A 27,484-nucleotide genomic window follows, 5' to 3' on the forward strand; every position below is an offset into this window, starting at 1 on the left:
AAGGTTCCCTCATAGTTAGGTTAGGTTTGGTCAGGTCAGGTCAAGTCAGGTCAAGTCAAGCCAGGGGTCAGCAGAGGGTCGTGAGACGGAGGTAGCACGGTCCTGTGGAGCTATTAGCGTAGGGAGGCGGTGATCATTCCCCAAGTGCACGGCCCTCCCGAGCTTAAAGGGGACCCGCCACGCCGACACACTGACGGAGGGCGATCAACCTCGGGCGTTATTATGTTCCTTTTGGATCTACCACAGTGCTACGGGTATATACCAGAGTCCGGCGGTCTTGGAGGAAAAGTTAACTCTTGCTTGTTCTGGTGTCCCGGCCGTGAGGGATAACCTGGGGAGAAGCGTGGCACTTGGATGTGCCCCACGGGTGACATAAGGAGAGTAATGGTGGGGTAGGAGTGATCTCGGGGCTGCCCTCCCTCGGGAGGTAATTACCTGAAGGAGGAGGAGGTAGGAAGAGGAGAAGGGCTGGTAAACACTGCATCAACGGCCAGCAGGAGCGGCACATCCATCCAACATAAAGCTACCACACCCATCCACTACAATACTACCACACCTGCCCACCACAACACTACCACAACCACCCACCAAAACACTCTCACATACACTCATTCTATCACTACATCGACCGCTTACCACACCCACCCACCAAAATGCTACCAGGCCCACCAACAACCACATCATCACAACACTCAACTACCACACCCAACCAACACCATATTAGCCAATCCATCCAATAAAACACTACCACAGCAACCCACCAGAAAGAATACACACCCATCCATCCACCTCTACATTACCACACCCGCGCACTATATTTTTACATACACGAACTCAACAAACGCTGTGAGATGGTCTCAGAGCCTAAACAAAATTACCAAGTAAAATCATCGTTTGATATAAAAGGGAGATTCTAATGGCTTCGACCTGTTGCACATTCAAATAGGATAACGCAAAGAAAACAAATTATTTCAAAAATTATAAACTTATCAGTTACACACACACACACACACACACACAAATAATCCCTTACAGTAATGTACGAGACCAGAAGATGTCTAAAACAGCAGGAGCAATAAGGAGCTAAGAGAAAGGGCAACAGAATATCAACACACGGAACCAGTGTCAATGAAGTGACCTTAAGTCACTATACAGAAGGCTGCGGTGAGCGTCTCGCTGGACGCTGACGAAAGGTTGTTCAAGTGTCGAGGGCGCGCCTAGCTGGTATTATGGGCAAGGCATAAAGCACTGCCGTGGACATCCTAGCAAAACTGAGGCCCACGCGTGTCTGGCGCTGTATTCATGACCAAGAAAGTAACAGAGAGAGAGAGAGAGAGAGAGAGAGAGAGAGAGAGAGAGAGAGAGAGAGAGAGAGAGAGAGCCAAAATTCTCTGAAAAACTACTTCGGCCAGACTCATCTTTAACACCGTCCGACGTAGGGAGTCTTCAAGGCAGTCACTCCTTACTTTCCTTAACATTGAATTATATTCGTCTCCTTCTTACCTGCTCATTCTCAACTTACAAACATGAGTCTGCTCTCGCACTCTCTCTCTCTCTCTCTGTGTGTGTGTGTGTGTGTGTGTGTGTGTGTGTAACCTTGCTCTCGCACTCGTTTTCCCATTTCCGGAGTAATCCTATATAATTTGCCGGTGGGAAAGGCCCCCATCCACCCCGCTCCCTCTTCCCTCCCTCCTCCGGTTACCACTAACGTATTCTAATATCGTTGGCCTCCTCTTTAACCCCTTGAGCGCGACGGCACGGCCCTTGAGCACGATGGCACGGCCCCTGAGCACGACGGCACGGCCCTTAGGTATGACGACCTAGCCTCTCACCTGACGCTTTAGGGTCATGTCAAAGCTCAGGCCATGGCACCCCTAGGGTCGTTCTGCTCTCCTCGAGGTTAGCAAATATAACTTCGCCATAAATACGCAAACTCGTCACGGTCGGTGGACAAAGTATATTAGGTCATCCTCGCGATGGGATTCCCGAAGTCGCGTTCGCATCAATTCATCCCATTACCAGCACCCTCAACCTCCTCATTACATTACCATCGCCCCTTTACCTTCAATCTATTTCCTAACCCCCATAGCCCCCCTCTCTACAGCCCATCACCGCTCGCTTCGCCACGTTCATATACGCCTAAACCACCATCATCACCTTCCGTATATCTGCACCATACCTTCGCCAGCCACTATCTTCTTCACCTACACACCACCACCTTACTCCGCACCTGCACCATACCTACACCACCAACGAACATACCTGCAGCACCACTCCGTCTATCCTACCACCCTCCACATCTGCTACGTTGAAACAGCAACACAACACAGACCTCGCACACTAACGCCAACGCTGACATGCCGGATCTAAGGCGACGTGCCAACACCAAAAGCACTGCCTCCCTACCAACTCAAGTTAAACCTACACATACACTACTGCCCTAACACCTGCAACACTACCTGGCCTCCTCCACACTTTCATGCCTCTCGCCGCACCTTCACAGCCGCCTCCTTACTTACAAAGCCATCGTTCTCGACCAAAACAGTCACTACACCCACATCTGACCTCTCAACCTACACCCACATCTACAACACCCTCCCCGGCCTCATCAGCCGTTTCCCTAACACTCCACACTGTTCCAGGTACCTCATCAGCGCTCTCCATACTACCCTACACTGCTCCAGGTACCTCTCCAGCCCTCTCCCAGCTAATCTAGGCTCCCCCTCCGACAACTCCCAAGGGCTGAGGGCTGGCTACCCAGCCCTCCCCACCGACTCCCCTCCAGGCTCATGCAAATGAAGGTAAGGTAGAAGTGTGAATAACTGGCGATCCCCAGGCATAATTTACATGATGAGGCTGTGCGAGCCAGCCACGGAATTAACCTCAAAAAGTTGAGGTAAATATAGCAGTCAAGAGGTACAACTTCGCTGCAACGAACACAACGAATGACGTCTAGCAAAGCAATGATTTCTGATGATGTTTAATTCCTCCGACACCGCTGAAGCTTTGGTCACAGCAATGAAACATCCTCAGACTCTATAAAAGCTTTCGTCATTACATTATTGCTCACAGAGGGCAGTGACTTGTTTTTCTACATACTTACTTATCCTTAAAAATCACAACAGCAGTTCCACACGAAAGTGCTACCGCATTTTATAAAGAAAATACACTATTTACATATGTACCGATCACATCAAAAGTCATTTCTTTATGGCGTATATGAGAGAAAATGGAATCACACGGTAAGAACATAACAGCAGAGGATCTGATGGTCCAAGAAGAGGTCAGACAGTCTGTCCTGAGGACATGTGTTGTACAGAAGGGACAGGAATTTACCAGTATACCTTGAGTATACATTTGAATACAAAAAAAAAAAAAAAAAAAAAAAAAAAAAAAAAAAAAATACGTAATAGAAAAAAAAAAACTTTAGTCGCCATCACACTTTCCGCAACAATTATAATCTTGCTCAATCAAGCTAATGCCCCAGGCAGGGGAGCCGCTCTCCCCGCTGCCACCAAAACCCTTGCAGACTGCGGCTTCTAACAGCATGGTCGGCCAACAACCTAACCAGCCCATCCACGGCTGGTGGAGGGTACAGAAGAACCTCTCGAAGAGGACTTTTCGGCCAAGTACTCGCCAGGGAATGAACGACTGACCTCAATCAGTCTACGGTACCAGCGCTCCAGGTTTCACTAACACACAGCCCATATTTTTTTTTTTTTTTTTTTAACAAGGCGATGCGTCTGTACAGCCCTTTTGAGCAGTCATGGGCCGGCCACAGTTAAGGGGGGTCATAAACCTCTACCTCGAGTTCAAGGGTTGTACCATTGTTCTCAAGGGTCGGAGAGTCGTGTTCACGGGTCACGGCGTCTTGCTTTAAGAGGTTACCAAGCATTGTAGGCCAATACAGCAACGGGCGCACATGATGCTAATAAGTAGCGTAGCCAAAAGAGAGCAGCGGACCTACATGCTAAGAGACAGTATTCAATGTGTACCTTCCAGTCCTGCATAAGCGAGTCTCTCTCTCTCTCTCTCTCTCTCTCTCTCTCTCTCTCTCTCTCTCTCTCTCTCTCTCTCTCTCTGGCCTCAGCCACAATGACGTAGGGCCTATCTGGCTGACACACACACACACACACACACACAAACAACGCTTGACAACATGTAACTCACACGACTCGTTCTTCGTAACTCTAATATACTTCCCTGCAGCGAGCGCTACGCGAAAGCCACGCGCCTTTTGGCAATACCTCCTCGTGAGTTCTCACTGGTAAGTACACATTACACCCGTTGTAGTCCATGCCTTCTACCCATACCAGATGATACGCCTCTCAGCAGCTAGCCAAGGGCACGTATACCTCTCCTCCATCATACACTGGTAAGTCTTCGCAGTTCTCACTTAACCCCTACCACACAACGTCACCATAACACTGTTTACGAGAGACATTAGTCCTCACAAGTTACCTGCGTCATCGGTCGGGTCTCATAAACATGACACAAGTCAGCACCAAAATACGGCCAAGCGCGCTGACGGGTTGTCGTGACGACCAACTACGTCAATTGAAAGGGGCGAAAATAAAAGTGGATTGGACGGTCGATCAAGCATCGTGCGCCGCGGCGATATGAAGACGCAATCATCTGGAAAATACTACTAAGCTTAGAGCAACGTAACGTGGCCTGCAGCTTAGTACTAAGCTTAAAGCAACGTTACGTGGCCTGCAGCTTAGTACTAATAACGCGGCCTGCAGCTTAGTACTAAGCTTAAAGCAACGTTACGTGGCCTGAAGCTTAGTACTAAGCTTAAAGCAACGTGTCGTGGCCTGCAGCTTAGTACTAATAACGTGGCCTGCAGCTTAGTACTAAGCTTAAAGCAACGTAACGTGGCCTGCAGCTTACTAACACCAACTCAACGTAACCTATCGCGGCCGAAGTTGGGCAAAAAGAAAAAAAAAAACCCTGACTTGACCTGACCCAACTTGATTTAATCTGACCCGCCTCCAAACCTGCGGCAGCCTAACCTAACCTACGCTAACTCGGGAGGGAAAAAATGGCCTCTCCAACATGGCCGACCACTCACAGCAGTCAGTCGGACCCTCTTACTTTGCGCCACATCCCTCCATCCTTCCCTCCCCTCAACCCGCCTCCGGAGCCGTGTCTCCTACGTTCCTCATTCCCTCCGCACCCCTCCCCCACCCCTCCAACCCCCATCTCTGTCCTTCCCCCTGTGTCTGGGAGATTACCTTCCACCTAGGGAAATTAATTCAGCATTTTCCGCGGGGTATTTCTTTTTTTTTTCCCCCCCTCGATGTTTGCCTTGCGGAAGTGAAGCGGTGGGGCCGGGAGGACAAGTGGAAGTGCGGTGGAGACATGAGGCGAGGTGAAGAAAATGAGGAGGAAAGTGTGGGAGGTAAATGTGAGGTAGAGAAAAGGTACAGATGTGAATGGGTGGGGAAGGCGAAGACGGGTGGAGGCATAGTGGTGAGGAGGAGGAGGAGGAGGAGGAGGAGGAGGAGGAGGAGGAGGAGGTGGAGCCACGCCTCCTCGCTGTGTGGTTGTAAGGATTCCAGTCCAGTTCAGCAGCCTCTCTCTCTCTCTGTCTCTCGTCGTGAAGACTCCAGGGGAAATAATAGCTCCTTCTGTAACTGGTTCACTAACTTCCATTATGTAAATCGTACGTCAATTCTAGAGGGGCTCGCCTCTGCCTTTCCACGGCTCGGTCCCGGACCAACCAACCAACCAACCAACCAACCAACCAACCTGCTCCTGTGTTCCTCGTGAGAAGGTCAAGACGGGTTTGAGGCCGCGGCCAGCAGGGGATACGTAATCTCAACGGCTGCAAAACCCTCCATCCCTTACATTACGTATACCTTCGCCTGGTCTCGACTACATCTGTTCCGATCATTTTACGATATTCTGGCGAAATCCATGCGAGCGGCAGAGGAGCTAAGGAAACCATCCACCCCGGGAATGACGCCGTCCTTATGCGGTGACGATGGTAGCACATCGCAGTATTCCAGTGGCGATATGTCGTCCTCACTCTGGACCGAGTCGTCAATGTTCTCAGGTCTTCCAAGGACGTCTCCGACACACGACCTCGACAAGTGTCTGCTGTAAGAGACAATTTAATTGCGGAGAATCACACGGGAGGACCCCGGACCATCACGAACGAACGAACCATCACACCTGCCAAAGCTCACTGGGAGTCAAATCTATTAATAAAGTCTATGGTATTTGAAAAAAAAAAAAAAACTATAACAATAACAATTCCAGTCATAACTGGAGAAGGAACACGATATCCAACAGCCATCATAACAACACATAAATCGAAAAATGTTTATCGGTTAGAAAAGAAAAAAAAAAAAAATGCAGTAAATACGTATTTTCTCTCCTCTTGCCTAGCGAGCTTCAGGCGTGTGTGTAACCTCAGCAATATAAATCTTTCTTCATTCAGCAACAGTCAACTGACCTGACGCTGCCTCTTAACTTTTTGCTGACACAAGTTCCTCCCACCAGGCGGTCTGCCGGAGCGGAGTCACCGCGCCCGACCACCAAGGCAAAACATCTACACTTTTAACCTTTTGATGCAAGACGGTACGGCCCTTGAGCACGACGGTGCGGCCCTTGAGCATGACGGTGCGCCCCTTGAGCACGACGGTACGGCCCTTGTGCACGATGGTATGGCCCTTGAGCATGACGGTACGGCCCTTGAGCATGACGGTACGGCCCTTGAGCACGACGGTACGGCCCTTGAGCATGACGGTACAGCCCTTGAGCAGGACGGTATGGCCCTTCAGCACGACAGTGAGGACCCTTGTGCACGATGGTAAGGACCCTTGGGAGCATAACGGTACAGCACTTGAGCACGACACAAAGGACCCTTGACGCACAACGGTACGGCCCTTGAGCACGACGGTACAACCTGAGGGAGGGTACACTAAAGGCCCCGAGCTCCTCGTCAGGAGGGTCGTGCCGTCGTGCTCATGGGGTTAACTAAACTTTTACCGAGAGAGAGAAAAGTTTCGGCGGCCGTTCTTCTTTTGTCGCGGCCGCCACCCAATTTCCGACCAATCTGTCTTGCCCGCTACCTGAATGACGAGGCTACGGCACTTGGGGGGTTCGCTGGGTCCTCTCCCTGCCTACAGCCTGGTTTATTGGACACCCTCCTGTAGGAAATTACGCAGTCTCCTCCCGAGGAACATGGAGGATATGTTGCATTATGCCCCTGGATCATGCGACCGTCGACTCCTCTCGTTCGACAGTCAAGCCAGAGATATCTGCATGCGAGTCGAACACATGCATTTATAAACACCATGTTGGTTTTCGACCTGCAATATCCTGACCTTATTTGCTGGTGGTATAGTTTAAAAAAAAAAAAAGTTTTGGGTCACGAAACATTATAATGTTTATTTAAACTGTTTTAAACGCGCCTCCGCTAATCAGGGGGGATTATTTTGCTTATCTTGTTAAGTCTATTACTCCAAAAAGAGATTATTTCCGCGTGTGGAATATGAAATAAGCCACCAAGGACTTCTTTTATCCACATATATATTTCTCTCCCTTGGGTTCTTTTAAACACCACTCACGTCATCTTCAGTTTCTCCCAACAGTGAAAAACCGTTCCATGTTTTCTATGGTCGCAGTGAATCAATTTCTTTTTTTTATATATACGCTTTCGAGGGCAGACATCTCATCATTCTCACTGACTGGTGAAGATGAGCACACACGTCCAACACTTTAGTGTGGAGGGAACACATGCCACGATCAGGAAAGCCATCGTTTCCTCCCCTTCTCGTCAAAATGGTCGGCCCCCCTTCCATCCATCACGCGATTCTTCCCGCGGACGAAATCATAAAAAAAAGTTCTCTCTCTCACTAGCCAACGTTTCTATAAATTCATCCACGCCTTCTTTGCTGGAGCGATATTTTACCGTCTGAAGACCTGAAGGCTCATCTATTATTCTGAGTTTCCTCCTCTCTCTTTTCCTTCATCCTTCTTAAAATTTTTCCTTTTCAACAATTACAAGTGGGCCAGGTGGTTATTAGTTACCAAACCCCCCCACCCCAGAGCCGACGTGTCCTTGGTTCATAGCATTCATACATCTGTTTGTCAGTTCTATGGTCCATCCCATCATATCTAACCTTAAACATCATTATCTATCGCTAGCATTAGTGTCAAACGGTAGATAGATAACGACCCCCAAGCGCTCTGGTTTTGTCCAGTAAGTCGACTTCTGAGACCAGTCTCTGTACTCTTACCTCCACAGCTCGTGTCTGAAACCAATCGTACCTGTTCCTCCCTCTGATCTGTCATACCAGTCTCGACTCGCTCAGAGCTGAAGATGAGGTTAAATCAGCCACGTATGTGAGACCCTATTATCTGGCGACTGGTGTCCTGCCTTACCTGTGTCTTGGTTTCTAAGGGCACGGCCCGTAGGCCTTAGTACCCTCCAAAACCTCCCTAATCGAGTACATTTTGCAGATATTCATCCAATGAGCATTAGAATATCTGCAATGGACATTCCGTAGCGTGTCTGCTACCTGCACGAAGTGAAACTAATGTTCTCGAGCCCCGGATGTCCACGGCATTTTCTATTCCTATATCTATGGCATCTTTTGATTACAGTGATGACTGCAAGATGACTACAGGAGCAAAGTGGTGATTACAGTGATGACTGCAAGATGACTAGAGGAGCAAAGCACTTAGTAAAACGTTACGACATAAAAAAAAAAAAAATCATGTTATTATGAAGACATTTGTAACTTCTTGATGAGGAACTCATTCACTGGACTTCTCCTACAACCTCAAGTCCTCTCTGGTCATAAACATCAGTTTACCCTCCATCCCCAGCCCGCCAAATATTCCAGTCCTCAATTCCCCCTTTATATCTCTCCCTCATCTCCACTTCTGTCCTTCATGACCCCTGCACATCTTCATCTGCTTCTAAAGACCTGACCTTAGCAGCCTAATCCGGCGGCCTGAACCCACAGCATTCCCTTTCCTCCATTCCCCTGCGCCGCCGCCGCCGCCCCCCCATCCTATCTTGCCCATCTCATTTTCCTCACCGTAATATCTCACTCCTAATTCACCTCCTCTTCCCCTCAAACTCTCCCTCCCACCACCAACCCTCGCGCATCACAGTCTCCACCTCCATAACGGGCTCAAGAGATGCATCGGTCACGCGCTCCTATATCTTTCCGTATTCGCTTCCTCTCTTCAGCGAGACCATACATTCCTTCCCCGACACGACATTCTCCTGGAACACCACCACAACGGACTGCCCGACTCGGGATCTCCATGAACATCCTGCACTCCCGCGAGGGAACCGTTTACGATCATCTCAGTAGCCTTCCTCTACTCCCGTCGTCGAACTTGGCCCAAATGTCAAGCTAAAACGCGGTGATTCTTACCTTGGCCCTACCCAGCGTGGCCAGGTTCATCCGGGAATACACGACATCAAGACCCTCACACACCACACCTATGCAAAACCTCCCAGATATTCCCCTCCTACGTCCAGGAGGAATCTGGGAAGTGGATCACTAACTACGTTTGTAGTTAGTGATCCACTTCTCAGATGCCTCCTCCACGTATTTTGAGGACGGCCAAATATTGAAGGGCCAGCCTTTTTGCCCATTCTGGGACACACACACACACACACACACACACACACACACACACACACATACACACACACACACACGCGTTCAAGAGATGGCGCCCCACGAGTGTCAAACTCCCTCCCTGTGCTGCACAAATAGGTAATTACGCACACAAACACTGGCAAGACATATCTTCCACCTCTTTCCCCCCCTCTCCACCCACCGAGACAATCACTATCACAACCGTAGCCAATCTCACAATCTGCATCATCATTATCACTACCGTCTCTCCCGTGAAGCTCACCAAGACGACGACCACACACCCACAGCTGCTCTACCACTCCCAGGTCGTCTTTACAGCCACACTTTTGGGACTTATAACAAAGGAACTCACACACCAACAGACCCGTGGGTACTTTCGTGGGTGTTAGCGAGAGCAGCAGATGTCAGAAACACGAGAGATTAACGTGTGGTAAGAGTAGCAAGGCATACAGATGTGTCAAAAAGAAAAGAAGTGCAAAAGTTTCACTTAATTATGTGACTAAGGGACACTGTGCACCGGAAGCATAAGAGTTTCATCAGTGAACCAGTGAAGGGATACTACCTCTAGCTGCAGAGGGGAAAAAGCCTCGTCATATAATATTCACTCACACTCGTCGTCATCATCAATCACCGTCTATCTCCACCCTCACTCTCCCTTCTCTCGATCTCCCTCTGGACGTGCTCCTTTGTACCAGTGGCCAGGGAGCAGTTCTGGTTGCCGGGATCCGACCCAAGACCTGGGACATTAGGTATGGTTACCCACACCTCAAGCCCCTTATGGATATCATAAAATCATTCTAATTACATTAATTAACGCGTCCCTCTTGTCAACAGACGACCATACGGACAGCCCCGGAAGGTACCCGTCACCCCCACCCTTCCATTTTCCTCTCCAGGATGAAAGGGAGTGCAGTACATCAGAAAATGGAGAAAGAGTGGACGGAAGAAAAACAGGAAGAGGGCGAGCAGGGCGAAATAAAAAAAAGAAGAAAAGATGCGAAAGGGATGGGGGAGGGAGGAGGAGGAGGACGCAGATTTTACAGGAGGCTGACGAAGCAGGCGGCTCTTCTCTCACTCACCGTTAAGAGCACCTCTCCTCACCCAGCAACAGCAGCGTCCAGACGCCCCCAATTGCTCCTTCCAGCACACACACACACACACATACACACACACACACACACACACACACCAACGAGAAGTTTACTGTAACCTGTGGACGATCAACTCCGCTGTGTGTGTGTGTGTATGTAAAGCGTAGCGCACGACGGGCAGAGAGAGAGAGAGAGAGAGAGAGAGAGAGAGAGAGAGAGAGAGAGAGAGAGAGAGAGAGAGAGAGAGAGGTCCAGCACCTGCGCACCCGGGAGGAGATCAACGGGTCGTGGCAGTACTTTAGGCTACCGAGTGAGTTTAATTAACCCCACTCGCGCACTTAATGCCTCCATTAGGCCTTAGATTATACCAAGACAGCCAAAATTATGTTAGCTTCCTCCTCGCTTCTGCCTAAGATATACTAGCAGTGAGGTATAAAAACACTCAGAGCGATAAGGAGAGGAAGGACGGAGGGCGAAGCAAGGGTGGGAGGAAAGCGGAGGATGGGATAACAAATTACGTAAAGTGGGGAGGAGGTGTGAAAGGATAATGAGGTAATGAGGATGACGAAAGAAGCATACAGCAGATCAATAAGAGGGGCGGTGGTGAGGTACCTAGAGACACTCTCAGCAGCAGCCTCAGTTAAGCTACAGACAGGGAGGTGAATAAGAGGGCCTACAGGGTAAATAACATGGCTGAGACAGACTTAAAAAAGCTACATGGCTAGCAGATTGATGTTGCCAATGGTAGGAAGAGCAGGCGAGGCTGCGGGTGCACGGGCATAGAGCCACACAGGTGAAACCAGGCAGGAGGAGCACTACGTAAGAGGTTGCATCCTATACTCACCACGATCATCTCGGAGGGCTCCAGAATGAGACACTCGTTAGCTCGTCGCCCTCCGCCCCCCGATCGCTTCCCGAAGCTGGAAAGGAAGAGACTACATTAGTTCAACACGTCCCACATCATTCACACACACACACACACACACACATATGTATACATAAGTAACGACAGTAAATTTCCTGAAATCACATAAATTCACCAGGTTCCATATAACCTTTACTGAACATACATACCGCAATGTTTCTGCCGGAGGCAGAGCATCCTTCAACAATAACTTCTCTAAGGGCGTAATAATGTACATCGTGGAGAAAAAGTGTATCATATTTTAACCAACATCGTGGATTTATGTGCGCCATTACTGCCCTTATGATAACAGACGTTACAAATCATGCTGCCAACACGTACGTACCTTGTGTAAGATGGTGTAACACCAGCCAACAGTATTACCAGCATCACCTGCGACTAACATTCACTCATCCACACAAATACGTAAAAACTACGAATCAAAAAAAGTTGAGCCTCACTATGGACATGTCTGGGGTCTCGTGGTGCAGTCCATGGGTACATGGTGCAGTTCATGGGTACAACACACATAAACAAAGTCATAAATCAATTTTCCGACACAAAAATATAGATAAACTAATACTAGCTCCACGTATTAGTGTTATCTCTCAAATACATGTAGGAAATACAGAGCCTCAGTTAGACATTATCGCTATCTTTCCATACCCAAGCCTCGTACCTCCTGTTTGCTTCGTTCTTTCCGCCATGGCAATCTGCCACCCACAATGGGCGGCTTCCTAGTGGGTATAGCATGCCACCCGCCACCCTGCCAACAGAGGTTCCCATCAGCCTCCACTCCACCCACCCACACTCCCTCCCTCCTCCTCCGCTACACTTAATGCCACTTCAGCTAACATCCAACTCCGATAAATCGACAGCGGTGCCCCCGGGTCATGCATCCAGCCGGTCATAGAATTGCTTAGCTAATTAAAACCCTCCCTCCCTCCCAGCTTTAAACCCAATACCAAATTCCTGCAGCCATGGCCGTACGGGTCACCGGCCGCCGCCAAAAGCCAGGCTCGCCCACCTTATGGACACGGCGCCGACAAATGGTGGCCCTTGGCGTAAATGTGGAGAAGCGACCATTCCCGGAGACCAACAATGGCCCGACCATTAAGCACATGGACGCTGACACAATAACTTTACTCTTTATATTCTTACACTCACAATTACCGCTTTTTCTTCCCTTGGTTTAACAGGGGAGGCGAGCCTAAGTGGCCGGGTTACAGGCTCACGACAACACTCACACTGAAATTCTTTCTTTTTTTTTTTTCTTTCTTTCTTCCCCTTTCCTCTCAGGATCTCCTGTAGCGACATGGTCGGCGAGTTGAGTTCAGGGTCCACTGCCTGTCCGCTTTTATATGTCTCGTCTAGTCATGTCCCCTCCTGTATCCCCAACACCTTGTCTAGCCCATGAGCACGACAGTGAGACCCTCCGACATGATGGCCAGACCCTGAACTGACCCTGACGCTTTAAGGTAAGCCACCCCAGTCAACCACTTCCTGTCACCCTCCACTCTTTGCCTATTGGTAGGGCCTTCACTACGTTATGTCAACCTCTCTCTAAGGCCAGTTCCCATTGTCGCACACACTGCAAGACCCCTCTGCCAGCCTCTCTACTACCAGTTCCCTTTTTCGCACACTGCCAGTCCCCTTCTCTGCCCAATGTCAACCTCAACCCACTGGTCTATGCCAGTCCTCCCTACGCTGCCCATTCCTCTGCACCCCCTAGTTACTCTCATTAAAACTTTAATTTGTACGTATGAACGGCATTAAGGGGGCAGCAACACTAATTGAGCCCTGGAGAACATTCACACCAGTGGCCTAAAACACCCCACAATCCCCGACCGTGTCCACCACCCGCAACACCCGAGAGCTTCAGCGCACGGTGTCAACGATGACGAACTGGCATCATATCGTACTCATACCCTGACCACCGTAGGGTCATCTTCCTAGCACGGTCGTGGACGTTGTCAAGTTTCCCCTAGACATCATGGATATCCTATCCTACAGACCCTTCCCCGTGTTCGTTTCGACTGGGCTGTCTTTGGGTCGTAGCTGGTCGACCAGACTGCTGGCAGTGGCTGTTGTGGTCAAGTCCGTACATCCAACAGGAAGCCGGCACACGAAGCACACCGCGGTGACTCAGTTCATCCTCTGTGGCGACTGGATCCATGGCGCATTGCTATTCATATATGTGGGAAATGACTCATCCTGTGATATGTGCGTATCTATGGACTGACTACACGCGCCCCCAGCCCATCTCTCTGACATCAACTCATATATTACCCTATCGTCCACGTTTGTGGGTACATATCCACCCTGTACTGTGCATCTCTGTAATAAATACATGGGGCACCAGCCCATCCGTAACTTGACTCGATCTACATATATATGACTCTATATACTCCAGTCTGTCTGGTGTCTGTAATGTGCCGCCCACGCCAAAGTAAGAAGAGGAATGGTAAATAAAGTGACTGAACTGTACTGCAGATGTACGTACACTAAAATATCAAATGGATCCCCAGAAGGCATTATTGATCCCATATAAACAAAGAGCCTGAATTTTAAGGGCTAAGCCACGGAGGTTATAAATTAAGGCCTTCCTGAAATGGAGATCCCTGAGGGTCCTAATCGTTAACCCTGAGGGTCCTTTGCCACTGACAACAGTCATGACGTAGAGACAGTACGTACGAACACACTTAGGGGGCAAACAGTCCATCTGCTTTAAAGCAGACAGCAATAGCAGACCGGCCAGGATGTACGGCACTGCTTACGTTGGCCTACGAGGGAGCCTCAAGCACCGTGATTGTACGGTAGTGGAATACGACGGTGCCATATCGTGTTGTGGTGGGCAGAAGACCTGCGAGACCATTAAAAAGTATAAGTAAGGTAAGGTCCCCCACCGAGCTACGGGGGCAGAAGGTACACGAAGCATAAAGTGTATCTTACGGTACCGCTGGGGACACAGCAGCCACTGGACCCGTAATTACAGAATGAGCAAAAGGAAGCAGCAATATCCTGTACCGTTAAATACACAACAGCAACGACGATCATCCGCCTTAAATACAACCCTTACGGGTCAAGGTCTTAGGCCAAGCCAATCACAAACTCAAGGCTCGGGACGACGTGCAGTTAAGAAAACTAACAACATACTCTCTTAACGTCATCATCGCAAAACAACAGTTACTTACGAGATGTGAAACATGAAATATAATGATAATAAAAGGGGGGTGAGGGTGTGGGGTTGGGGAGAGCTCCCTCTCTCTCCCGCCCTTGGAGAGAGAATAAGAGCACCCGGTAGCATGTGGCAGGTTAATGTAGGTTTCCAAGGAGGGTGAGAGACGGGCCCGCTCTTACCAGTGATGGAGAGAAATGCCGAAATGGTGCAGGGGTGGGTGGGTCTGCTGCTGTTGTGGAGCGGAACACACGTCAGGGGAATGGCTCCGGTCGGGATGGTGGGGGTCTGGCCGTACGATATGAACGAACGTCCGGTAATTCTACCACAACACAAGTCTTCACGGGAGACGTGTAACGACAATGGAATGATTCAAGATGCTCGACACATGTAAGGCAAGCCACGACGCTGTTCGATACTCGACACGTCTGCGGTCGCGGGACTCGACGGTATGACATCACTACAGCAAGAATAAGACCTAAAATCCCTGGTGAAGTCTCCTTGGGGGTCTTCTACCCCTACACAAAACACCTGGTGAATACCCAGTGATGTCTCTGGGAGTCTTCTATCCCCCACAGCCTGGGCTTTGCCCATGCTGTTCGGTGGGGGTCTAAAAAGCTCCCTCTAATTGACCATAATAATAATAATAACCCTGGGCCTACATAACGCTAATACTTATAAAAAAAAGGAGTTAGTTTAAATATTTTAAGGGTTTTACCCGAGCGTGTGTGTGTGCCCAGCGCGGCTCAAAACACTGTCAACACCTCCGCAAAATAAGAGTAAAGCCTAACATTAAACAACCAGCGTCCGGAGACCTGGCCACGGAGGGTAAACCTTAGCTTTAGCTTACCACTGTGAGGTAAGGTACACCCGCACTTGTCCGTTACCTCGAGAAGGCAAGTTAAGGCAAGGAACAACCACCAACGTGGCCCAGCTTTACGTTGGTTGTTTCATGTTCGGCTTAACTCTCATTTTGTGCAGGTGTTGGTAAGCGTGGTGAACGGCGGCGCTAAGGCAGGAGGTCAGGCTGGCAGCTGCCGTTCCTTCGATACACAGGGTCGTGACTACACCAGGGTACATACATACACGAGAGAAGTCCTGTTGGCTAGAAGTCCAGAGGCCCATGGGTTGCTGCAGCAGGTCGCATGCTCTACCGACCCATGATGCGAATTAGGCGTCAAAGACACGCTTTGGGCAAGGTCAAGGGGTCCCATGCACTTGGTGTGCTCCAAGAAGAGTTCCGCAACTTCAATTCCAGTTGTTCTTCTCTACCAACAGATGTCCATCTACGACCAAGCGTCCTAGATGGGCACTCAGTCCAAGAAGCCGTCTGCACCAAGAGCCCTCGACACCAGTATAATCAGTGGATCATGTTAGGTTAAAATGTCCTTTCTCTCTTCGCTATCAGCAGCTAGTTTCCTGTGCAACCCATGCGCATCCTTCGGGCGTTGGAGCAAAACGACCACTAGGGGGGTCAAAAAAAAAAAGGGGGGGGTCTCTGTCTGACCTCACAGGTCAGAGGGTTTGTCTGTACTTATTCCTAAAAAAAAAAAAAAAAGGTTCTACTTTTACACAGTGTTCCAGTATGTGTCCATATGTCAGACCACAAACTTTACAATTCACATGATTAACATCAGAGGAAAACGTATCCCGTCCATTCGCTAATACGTTCAGCAGAGTCTTTATGATCTTTCTAATATTTCCTTGTTTTCGCAGCCACCTGTTGCCACGGCAACGCTGCCTTACACTGGATTAACCTCCACGTTCTACCAAGTCCCGCTCCGGTAAAGGAATAATTTTACATGCAGATTTGGTTGGGAGCCTTACAGTATTTTCTGTACTATGATGTGTATCTATGTATATGTCTATTTTTCTTAAGCTTTTGCATGTTGCACACTTTACAAAAGGCGATGTTAACCAAGCGGTATTCCAAGGCAGGCGAGAGCAACAGCCATGAAGGCTTCATATCTGACGAATTTCTAAAAATTCTAAGGGGTTATCTCTACAGGGTTACGGTCTTCGACTCGAAGGCAACCTCGCTAGCTGACGTTACATCACACTTTAAAACATCACCGGACATTATCATCCCGAGATCTTATAGCCACGCCTTTCCCATGGTATGCCACCGTCCCAACTTCATTTTCTAACCTAAGAGGCATTTGATTCATACATATCTAAGCCAAAGCGATTGGAAATTCCTCTATAGGCGCATCTTGTCGTCTCGCTCCCATGACGTGATTTTCAAAACGGCTACTGGTCCCACAGTGCTTTCAACAGCAGGGCTTCCTTTTACTTTGGCGTCAAGCAGTGATGACGCTCAACTGTTACCCTCTCTTGAATGCTGCCGTGTGCTGATATCACTTTTCACTGCTGGTGACGCCGCAGAGTCAGACGTCATGCACAGGTTTCTCGCGGTCCACACTGACGACGTTAACACACAGGACATCGAAGACCGACTAAATACGTTGAGGTTGTCCTCACTATAATGAAAACGAGAGAGAGAGAGAGAGAGGTGTAAGATAGTTTACACTTAGAAAATCCTTGAAGGCATGGCTCCCGCTCTGTACTCAACCATAACTCTCTGTTGGCACGATAAGCACAGCAGACTCAATAAAACTTTTGCCCCTGAAATCGAGAGGTGTACTAAGTAACCTTAAGATAAGGTCCCAAGACCGGGCAGTGAGGGATAGAAGACCTCTGACCCCATCGTAAGATACAGGTTAAGGTTAGGTAAGGTCCCAGACCGAGCTGTGGAGGTAGAATACCTCTGAACCCATTGTAAGATACAGGTTAAGGTTAGGTAAGGTCGCAGACCTTAGAAGACCTCTGAGATAGACCATCGTAAGATAAACGTAATGGTATGGCAAACTTCCAGAGCGAGCTGTGGTGGTGGAAGACCTCCGAGACAATCGTAATAAGGTAATATCACATGTTGTTATGAATACAATGATTTCACTTCTTTCCTTCCACTTTCTTTCTTGCTTTTCAGTAGCGACACACACAGCGACTCCTTGGTAAACAGCCTCGGGCGCGAAGTAATGAAGATAAGCCGGCCGTAAGTCGAAAGGTCAAAGAAGGTTACTGCGTGCGACCCGGCCAGCCGTAGGGTTACATCAGGTTCAGGTAAGGTCAAAGGGAGGGAGGTTGCCTGTTAGATGTGACCAAAGCCGAACTCCAGGGTCAGGAGAAGGTTAGGTAGAAGTTCAGGGAAGGTTGCTAGGTATATCCTAGCCAACTGTAAAAGTTATGGTTAAGGTCAAGTGAGGTTGCTAGGTGCTCGCAACCTCCCGTTAAGAGCCAGTACAATAAACAACTTCTCCGGTACCAACATCTCCCTTATATAATAGACGAGAACGTAAATATCGTTTTTCAAGCGTCTCCCCCTAACCTTACAGCCGTTACAATGAGAACGGGAATACAGTTCCGATCGCGTAGGATGTCTCGTTCCCTTCCTGAGCACATAGCTGCTGCTGTATTTCCATCGCCTACTGCCATGATGTAATCAACCCAACCAGAAGTGGTGCATTCAACTTCCATGTATATGGACGGATAAACCTCAGATTTGACGTTACTTGACACTTTTCAAGCTGAAACGTTTAAAATTTTCATTAGCTATTAATAAGCGCACACGTTATCAATTACGCGGAAGACCAGATGAGGCAGGAGTAAAACACGAATACCACGGGGTGTATACTTAGAAATAAGAAGCTTAAAGAATAAAGAAGAAAAAAATATTCTCGTGAAAAAAAAAGGGACACACAAACCATTTTCAAAAACGACGCGAAGTTTGTGTACCTTAAGCATATTAATTACTGTTACGCATGACGTGGTTGGGGTGAGAGTGGAAAGATAGGGGAGAACGGTGACTCCCCACTGACACAACTAGCCTCAGGTGGGATGGCAGAAGGATAGGAGATGTGTGACCACCTTCTGACACAAGCCTCAAGGGGGGATGGCAGAAGGATAGGAGATCTGGGACCACTTACTGACACAAGCCTCTGGTAGGATGACTGAAGGATAGGAGATCTGGGACCACTTACTGACACAAGCCTCTGGTGGGATGGCTGAAGGATAGGAGATCTAGAACCACCTACTGACACAACTAGCCTCAGGTAGGATGACGGAGGGATAGGAGAACAGCGACCATCCACTGACAAAAGACAAGAACTCAACACTTAGCAAGTTATTACAACCGTCCTCTGCATGACGTCGCAAGATCATTTCTACGTCCAAAACGTAACAAGAGCGCCACGTACCACTCCTCTATCCACTCACACCAAAGGAGAAACAGTGACTGTGAGACAGTCATCAACACAGGCTAACTGTTCCTTCTTACCTATGTTCTCAGGGCCCATCCTGTCCCCTTTCCTTAACAAGGTAAAGTCTGTATTACACTCAGTGGAGGGTAAGATATTCAGACAACCACTCCCACCAAGCCTTTCATGCTCCTCCTCCGTCTAGTTCTATAACGAGACCTGACTACCTCAAGTTCCAATCTCAAGTCCTTACCTTCCCCCTCGTAACGCTGCAATCCAGTAAGAGGATCACAGTTTCGCTTCCAAGATATTACACATTCAAGAATACGCCGTCTTACATACAAAAAAGTGAAAAGGTAAAACCTAAAAAAAAAAAAAAAATAAAAAAATAATAATATTATGAAAATAAAGTTAGACTTTGCAAGCCACCAAGTTTCAAGATAGGAAACTTAGAATTTCAGGTGTGCGTATGTCCGTGGTGGTGGTGGTCGACTCCCAGCTGCCCCTTGTTTCAAGACAGCAGAGGTGAATGTTCTTTGTGTGTGTGTGTGTGTGTGTGTGTGTGTGTGTGTGTGTGTGTGTGTGTGTGTGTGTGTGTGTGTGTGGTGGAGCAGATGGCAGTGGCCTCCCAGCTGCCACATAATCCTCAGAGGTGTCTGAATGTTCCATAAGAAGCAAAGCCCCAAGAGCATTACGGTTCGAGCCACGCCACCCTGCAGTCTCGCCTGTGGAGTGCCGTTGAAGCCTCGTAGATACATTTTGTGGAGTCTTCGAGGATCTTCACCCCCCACAGTCCGGGCTGGGCTCAGGTTACTGGTATGGGTCGTTGGTCGACCAAGCTGTTGGAAGCCGCAGCTCTCAGGCCCATGTAGTCCCCTACAGCCTGGCTGGTCTGATGACCTTTGTAGGTACTTTTCCAGTGTAGTCTTGAACTTCTCTACCGAGTATTCTAAGCATTTTCTGATGGTAGATGGCAAGGGGTTGAAGAGTCGTGGCCCCTAGATGTTCAAGCAGTCTCTCTCTCTCTCTCTCTCTCTCTCTCTCTCTCTCTCTCTCTCTCTCTCTCTCTCTCTCTCTCTCTCTCACACACACACACACATGACACCTCTGAATTTCAGAGGTAGTATTTTTCAAAGTATTCCATGCCTGTCGTGTCAGTGGGACGTTATTTCCGAATGTAAGCTGGGAACCCGCTGTCTCACGCATGGCCAGGGCCTTCCCCAACACAAGAGAGGATATACCACACAAGCATAACTACCAATATTCCAGCTACTGTTCTCTCGGAATATTCTTGAGGGGGAGAGCCCGCGGAGAGTCTCCGTTTTCTACATTTTCCACGCCGACCCCTTCCTCTCCGACTGCAACACCAGAAGGAAAACAATCGTCCCTTTAATAAGAACCTTGGCTTCTAATAGTGGAATGTGGCATCACCGCCGCAAGCATTCAGCCACTGCTATTATCTTGGAGGGGTTTGGCATTTCCCGAGGTTAAACATGAAATATCTGACGAAGGGCAAAAGACAGTCAAGAAGATTTCCCCATCCATAACTATTTCACATAAACTTTATACTCATTTACTTACGACAATATTAACTGATCAAGGAAAATACCAGGAAATGATGAAGCTTTAATGGCATAAAAAAAAAATATACTGTGATCCTTTATTTCCTAAGAAGCCATGGCGTCCCATCTGGATACAGTGATCGCTATAAACAAAGCTCTCCTGAGGCCGAGGGGTATATGAGAAGGTGGGCCTTCTTCCCCCACCTATACTTTTTGTTCGGGAGGCGGCAATCCCCTCCAGCAGGCCTCGAACTTGGTAAGAAAGGTCGCGGGGCCACCACACACCGGCCGACATAACTGCCAACAAGGCTTAGCTAGTCAAGATCCTCCTGGTTCGTGATGAAGCCAAAACTGAGGGGACGCCATTTCGACAGTCTTACAACAGTCAATCACTTTTCTTCAAACAACTTAGAGTCAACCATCAGCTGACTACAATACCTTCAAAAAGGCTTAACCAGTACTCTACCTCCACATCTCGGTCTGGGGCCTTTACCTTATCTTGCAATGATTTTGGAGGTCTTCCATTACAGCCAACCTAATCTTTACACATAACCTTACGATGGTTTTCGGAGGCCTTCCTTCCACAACGCACACATCTCTGTTCAGTCTAGCTGCTGGAGGCACAGGCTCGTTGTTTACTTGCATAATCATCACATCCCAGCTAAGTCTGGTGCACTGCAAGTGCTAACGACATGATATCAGGTGTATGCTTTTTATGAGACAACCCATCGCGTCTCCTAAGACTACGACGAGCCAGCAACCTTTGCCCATTACGTACAAGAAGACATGAGTCGCCTAAGACGTAAGTACTTACTCTCAGCATCTTTCGTTTCGTTATAGTTTCCCTCCGGTTCAGCGACCATCGTTCTGAGAGTCACATTCTGCAGTCTAAGTATGATAACAGTGTATCTCTCTCTCTCTCTCTCTCTCTCTCTCTCTCTCTCTCTCTCTCTCTCTCTCTCTCTCTCTCTCTCTCTCTCTCACTGCAGCAGAATACACAATCATGAACTAAATACACAAGTACGTAGTTTTTTTTTTTTTTTCCGGGACACTCACTGTTCACAGAAACGGAACATCAGAAGAAGAGAGAATGGAATAGGTTTTTCATGAGTATACAAGGAAAGGTCAGAGGTGGCCACCAACACCAATACAGGAGGTTGGCCAGGCTTGCAGTGGCCACATGAAGCACAATACACAATAAACACAATGAAATATACGTGAAAAAAGAACCATTTATAAAATATCAATAAGTTCCAGATGCTAGGCATTTACGGTAATGATATACTTGGCGATCAGGAATCCTAATGGGTGACAGGAGTCGAATTGGTCACGTCTACAGCCATTGGGGTAGGGACCCAGTCCGTCATTAACGTAAAGCAGAGAGCAATTACGGAAACCAAACACGTCGCGCCAACCATGTCGAACACAGAGAAAGTCCAACAGCTTTTGCGCCATTTAGGGGTTCCCAGACCTGAGAATGAGACCATTAAAATAAAAAGATGATGAAGAGCCTCACCTCCCAGGGCAAGCCGATACGGTACGACCCTCGAGCACGGAAGGACGGCCCTGAGCACGGTGGCACGATCCTTCGAGCATTCATGTACGGCTTGAGAGCACGACGGTGAACGAACACCCCCACCTCCCAACTCAGCATGAAGGTCATGGTGTCCTGAGCCATATTAAAAATTTTCTGAAAGCGGATTCCTCTTCAGCGAGGCATGTTAGTCTGAATAAAATTCATAGCGACACTCTCTCTTTAAGATTAAATTATTCTACGAGAAATCCAAGGCTTTATCAACGTTACTTGTTGCCTTTACGTTTTATGACCTCCTTCCAATTCGGCCTCACCATAACAGAGCCTACAGCAGCGTCACACACGTAGTCCTCAACTTCCTTAAGACAAGCTAACTGCGTCTTTAAACTTACCTCACACTACACGACAACTCCTAAGAGGGGAAAAAGAAATCCATGCAAGTCACAAGGTCTAGACAGGAAGGAGGGGCTTGGCTAGGCGGTAAACATGACCCCCTGCCTGCCGAGAGCCAGCCAGCCTCACCTGGCCTACTTCGCAGACTCCCTCGCCGCCCACCTCATGAGCCGGGAACACTCGAGATTTAAAGGTGAGCAGGAATGCGAGAGTTAGTCCCTCCCTGATGCATGATAAGACACACCATGAACTTTTTTTTTCCCCCTTCACCCTTTCCTTTCTTCTCATTTGTTATCTCTCCGTCATTATCTAGTCTTATTTTTCCTCCTCTTCCTTCAGCAACGTTTTTTTTTCAACATCCACCCCCCCCCCCATGTCCTCATCTTGCTTCTTCCTTTGCATTATTCTTAATCCTCTTGTCCTTCACAACTCGGCTGGGAAGTCATCAACCCCAATTTAATTTTTCCTTTCCATTTCGTGACGTTATGTCCTTCGCCTCCTCCTCCTCCTTCTCCTCCACCTTGCTCTTATTCTCCTCTTGCTCTCCAGCCCAACCGGAGGTCTAATGATATTTATCCAGCCAGGACTCGACGGGGTGAGAGGGGTGGAGGAGCCACTCCACATAATGTTACAAGCGAAGGCTCTCTGGCTCGCCGCGGAAGACGACAATATCCGCGGCGCCCTCCACTCCTGCCGCACGACAAGCTTGGCCTGGCCGTTGACGACACCGACCGTCGCATCGGCGTGAGGAAAAGTGTGTCCGTAGTCGTTGGTCGTGTGCTCGGATCTCTCGGTGCGGTGCGTGTGAGGCAGCTGGCAAATGGTGCGCATGTACCAGCGAGGCAACTGCGAATGTACCGGCAGCATGCGTGCATCTGAGAACACCTGCACTAGCACAGATACAGTAGGGGATCTCCGAGCCAGGGGTCCGTGATCTCAACCATCCCCAGGTTAAAGAGCAGGGCGCCATATCAAGTCCTGACGATGGATTTGAGCACCAGTACACACAGTCAGGCGTCAACCATCGGCGGCGGTCAAGCCTGTGACCTACCAGTGCTTCAGACGTCGGCAACAACAACACGGCGGATGAGTATGGGTGGTTTGAAATGAGGTGAAAGCTGACGACTTGATAAAGAGAGGCTTGTGCTTCCACTACGGCTGAGGAGGAGGAGGAAGAGCCACCCTCAGCTATGCAAGCATAACTAGGTCGAACTAAACTCAAGCTGATATGGAAAGGGTTAGTTTCTTCTTTCTGTCTGCTGGTGCCTGAAGCAGCTATAGGGGGTCTTCACACCCCACAGCCAGGACTGGGCCCAGGCAGTTGGATTTAGTCGTTGGTCGAACAAGCTGTTGCAAGCCGCAGCCATTAGGCCTATATAGTCCCCACATCTTAGGGGCTGGTCTGGTACACTTTGTAGGTACTTCTCCAATGCCCTCTTTAAACTTCACTGTGCATCCCACCCTGTTTCTGATGGGGAGCTGGCAAGGTGATGAAGAGAGTCTTCGGGCCGCGGATGCTCAAGGAGTTCTCTCGTTTCGAGCATACCGCACACTGGGATCTTTGAGTTCGTATTTACAACGTCTTCCATGCCTGTCGTGCCATCAGAATGTTATTTCCGACTGTGTGTTAGGGACCATACCCTCTGGGATTTTCCAGGTACAGATGATGATATACCTCTCCCGTCCGCGCTCCAGGGAGTATTACCTCAAGAGTGTTCAGCCGTTCCCAGTAATAGAGGTCATTTATCACATTACTATGGGCTCCTTTCTTCATCAGTTCACGCAACTGTGTATAACAAGTTTCTAGCCTACAGCTGGTCTCGCTTCTATCTGTTACGCTGTGGTTAAAGTCCGTCTCTAGGTTAGGTCTATCTACGTTCCTAACCAGGAGCGACCTTGTTTGAAGACATTACACTGTTTTTATTCTGACGATGATCTGCATACTTCTGGATGGCACGATCTATCATCTCAACGAAATTACCTTTCGTTACGTTGTACCAGACATTTCCTTGGGTGCTGAAGCCTACAGCACTGTTCCCCAAACACTCTACCATACCTATCAAATCTGCATATTCCCAATGTATAACATCTACATATTTTGACTCGGCGTTGGCTTACCCATTACTTTGTTTCTTCCCTCAACTCATTCCCTCCCTTTGTGCATCTACGTCCACGGTGTTTCCCCTGGTCTGCGTTCATCTCCTCTTTTGGCTTGTTTACATCAATCATGTTCCCTGCATCACTGGCAGTAAGTCTCCCTCACTGTCTCCGTCAGCATTTTTTTCTGTTTTTCCATCTCTAGTCCACTCCCTGGTTCTTTGGCGCCACCAGCCAAAGTATGAGCCGTTCTTGCGACCAAAATCCAATGTCTTTAATCCAAGTCAATGAATGTTATAGAGGCTTTGAAGTGATGAAGTCTCATACCAAATTTCCACTCAAAAAAGAGACAGACACAAGGTAGATACGTCCTTGGCGAATTCCCTCTCCTCGGTGTAGTAAATGATGTTCCTCATGGATGGGAGGAGTAAGCCGTTTCTTCGGCAGTTCCAGTAAACAATATGTGATCACTAACAGTACCTCAGCACTACATGTATTCCAGCTATGACCACAACTCCACCTTACTGTTCGTCACTAGCAACTGCATCCCAGCGATGACTACAACTCCCTCCTAACTGTTATGTCACCAACGCCACTATCCCAACTCCCTGTTAACAAAAACTGTATCCTAGCAACAACTCTATGTTACCTACAACTGTACTCCAGCAAATAACTACAACACCCCGTTACTATATGTTACCAAGCGCTGTAACTCAGCACCAACTCCAACACCCCATTACTTTATGCTCCCCACAACAGCACTCCAGCAGTATCTACAACTCACCAGTGAGTCAGAGGGAACTGCAAATGAACAATAACTGTAAGTGGCTGTTGGGGGGAACATAGCGCTGGTGCTCTACCAAGGCCCAACGCTTCTGCTTCACTGTTCTCTCACTCTCACCTTCCTTCTGTTCCATCACTCCTACGGCCTTCTACCTTCCTTGGTCTACTGCACACTTTCCTTTACTTTCACTTTCTATTCTTATGCTCTTACGTTTTCCTCTCACCCTTGGTCTCATACTCTTCTTCCTCCTTTCTTCGATCGCTCTTGCGCCCTTCTACCTCCCTTGGTCTACCGCGCTCCCTCCCTTACCTTCCTTACTCTTACGTTCTCCCCCTTTCGTATATACTTCTCCTTCCCTTGGTCAAATACTCTTACACCACTGCTGTGCCCGCTCTGTTCCTCAGTCACATACTCCACCTCCCTCATCTTGCCTTCCATCCCTCTTTAGGTTCGAGTTCTCCCTCTCTCTTCCTCCCCATACGCACGAGGAACGAAGCCTTGATCGAGAAATTTAATCATCCACTGACGCAGACCCTCCTAAAGTTGTGCGCCCGCTCGAGTTATCGTCGGGGTTGAGGGATCCCCAAACTAGCACCACAATATGAAAATTTATCCCAGAAAAATAAAAAAAGAATAGGTTAAAAATACTTTGGCAAAGGGACGACAGTACTTCCACGCTCGGCTTGTGATATGAGAGAGAAATAGTTTACACGTTCGGCTGGTGGAAGAAAATGTTTTTTTTTTGAGGGGGGCTCTATCATGGTCACACCGGAGAGGACCTGCCTGACGGGTGACGGTGATGGCGTGTCACAGGGTCGGACCCACCCACCCACCTACCTTCCTACCTACCTACTACTACCCCTTCCCATCTCCTCCTCCTCCCCTGCAAAGTGAGTGACAGTTAAGCTGTGGGAGGTTGAAGGGGGAGGAGGAGAACGACGACGTGGTGTTCCGATGTGGGAAAGGGAAGGTTTTGATGGAAATGTCTTATTCCTGGTGGCCCCTACCACCCACGCCTCACTCATCGAACAGCAGGTTTTCAGGAGTGTTCAGTGCGTCCCCGAGTGTGAGTGTGTGTGCGTGTGTGTGTGTGTGTGTGTGTGTGTGTGTGTGTGTGTGTGTGTGTGTGTGTGTGCGTTCGTAGTGCTTGTAATCATATATTCTCGCGTTACATCTTACCCTTATACGCCTCTCAAAATGTGCGTCCTCTTCGTCTTTCCGTATCTCTGACCAAACCCAAGTTATTCTCCTCATCCGAAAGTGTTTCAGTATAACCACATGTCCCTTGATGTACCATTAAATGCTACACTCGGACCTTGTGTCTTTTCCTCCTCCGTTTCCACCCCTAATCCCCTATCTCTCTCTCTTGATCCCTGTACCTTCCGATCCAACCCCGAGTCCCTTCCTAAACGTCTGTCTCCAACCTCGCCACATCTACGTGCATCTCTCCTGCATCGCGTCCTCCTCGTGTTCACACTCTGGTGCTTCTCTCCCTCCCTCCGGCAGCATGTGTTCTCTCTACGTGTCGCCCTTTGGTTGCTTAATATGCCCCTACTCCTCCACCCTTCCGTGTATGACCCCTTCCTTACACTGCTTCCCTTGTCTGTTTCCTGCGCTCCTTTCCCAGCACTTCTGTCAGGCAAGATGTCTTTAAATTATATAATATACTCTCTCTCTCTCTCTCTCTCTCTCTCTCTCTCTCTCTCTCTCTCTCTCTCTCTCTCTCTCTCTCACACACACACACACACACACACACACACACACAAGGTCGACCTCGTCATTTTCTCTTCTCACTGACGGCCAAAGGAGAAGAATACAGCTCTTCTGACTTGACTGGGGAGTGAGTCTCCCCCACTGCCTATTCCCTACAGACTAGGGTGGATCTCGACTTTTTTCCCCCCAACCCTCACTGTCAAAAAATTCTTTACATGCTATTTCCCAGAGCGCTAACCTCAGCAGCCCCGGTGTTTACTCTTCATTACTTGGATTATCGGATGTAAGTTGCATGAGCCAGACCCGTTGCTCTCACAACCTTCTCCGTTTCTTCGTC

At 48.7% G+C, this 27,484-nt stretch overlaps 1 protein-coding gene across 5 annotated transcripts in view; it reads right to left on the reverse strand.

Moving 5' to 3' along the window:
* The window catches only part of PDZ-GEF (PDZ domain-containing guanine nucleotide exchange factor), a 467,784-nt gene that overhangs the window by 110,857 nt on the left and 329,443 nt on the right, over positions 1 to 27,484 (reverse strand). For all 5 annotated transcript variants that reach the window (XM_071687284.1, XM_071687283.1, XM_071687280.1 and 2 more), the window contains one exon: positions 11,571 to 11,646. In XM_071687284.1, coding sequence (XP_071543385.1) covers positions 11,571 to 11,646 — 76 coding nt within the window. The remainder of the gene's footprint in view (positions 1 to 11,570; positions 11,647 to 27,484) is intronic.

This window comes from Panulirus ornatus, chromosome 43 (genome assembly GCF_036320965.1).
Source record: "Panulirus ornatus isolate Po-2019 chromosome 43, ASM3632096v1, whole genome shotgun sequence".
Taxonomy (NCBI): Eukaryota; Metazoa; Arthropoda; class Malacostraca; order Decapoda; family Palinuridae; genus Panulirus; species Panulirus ornatus.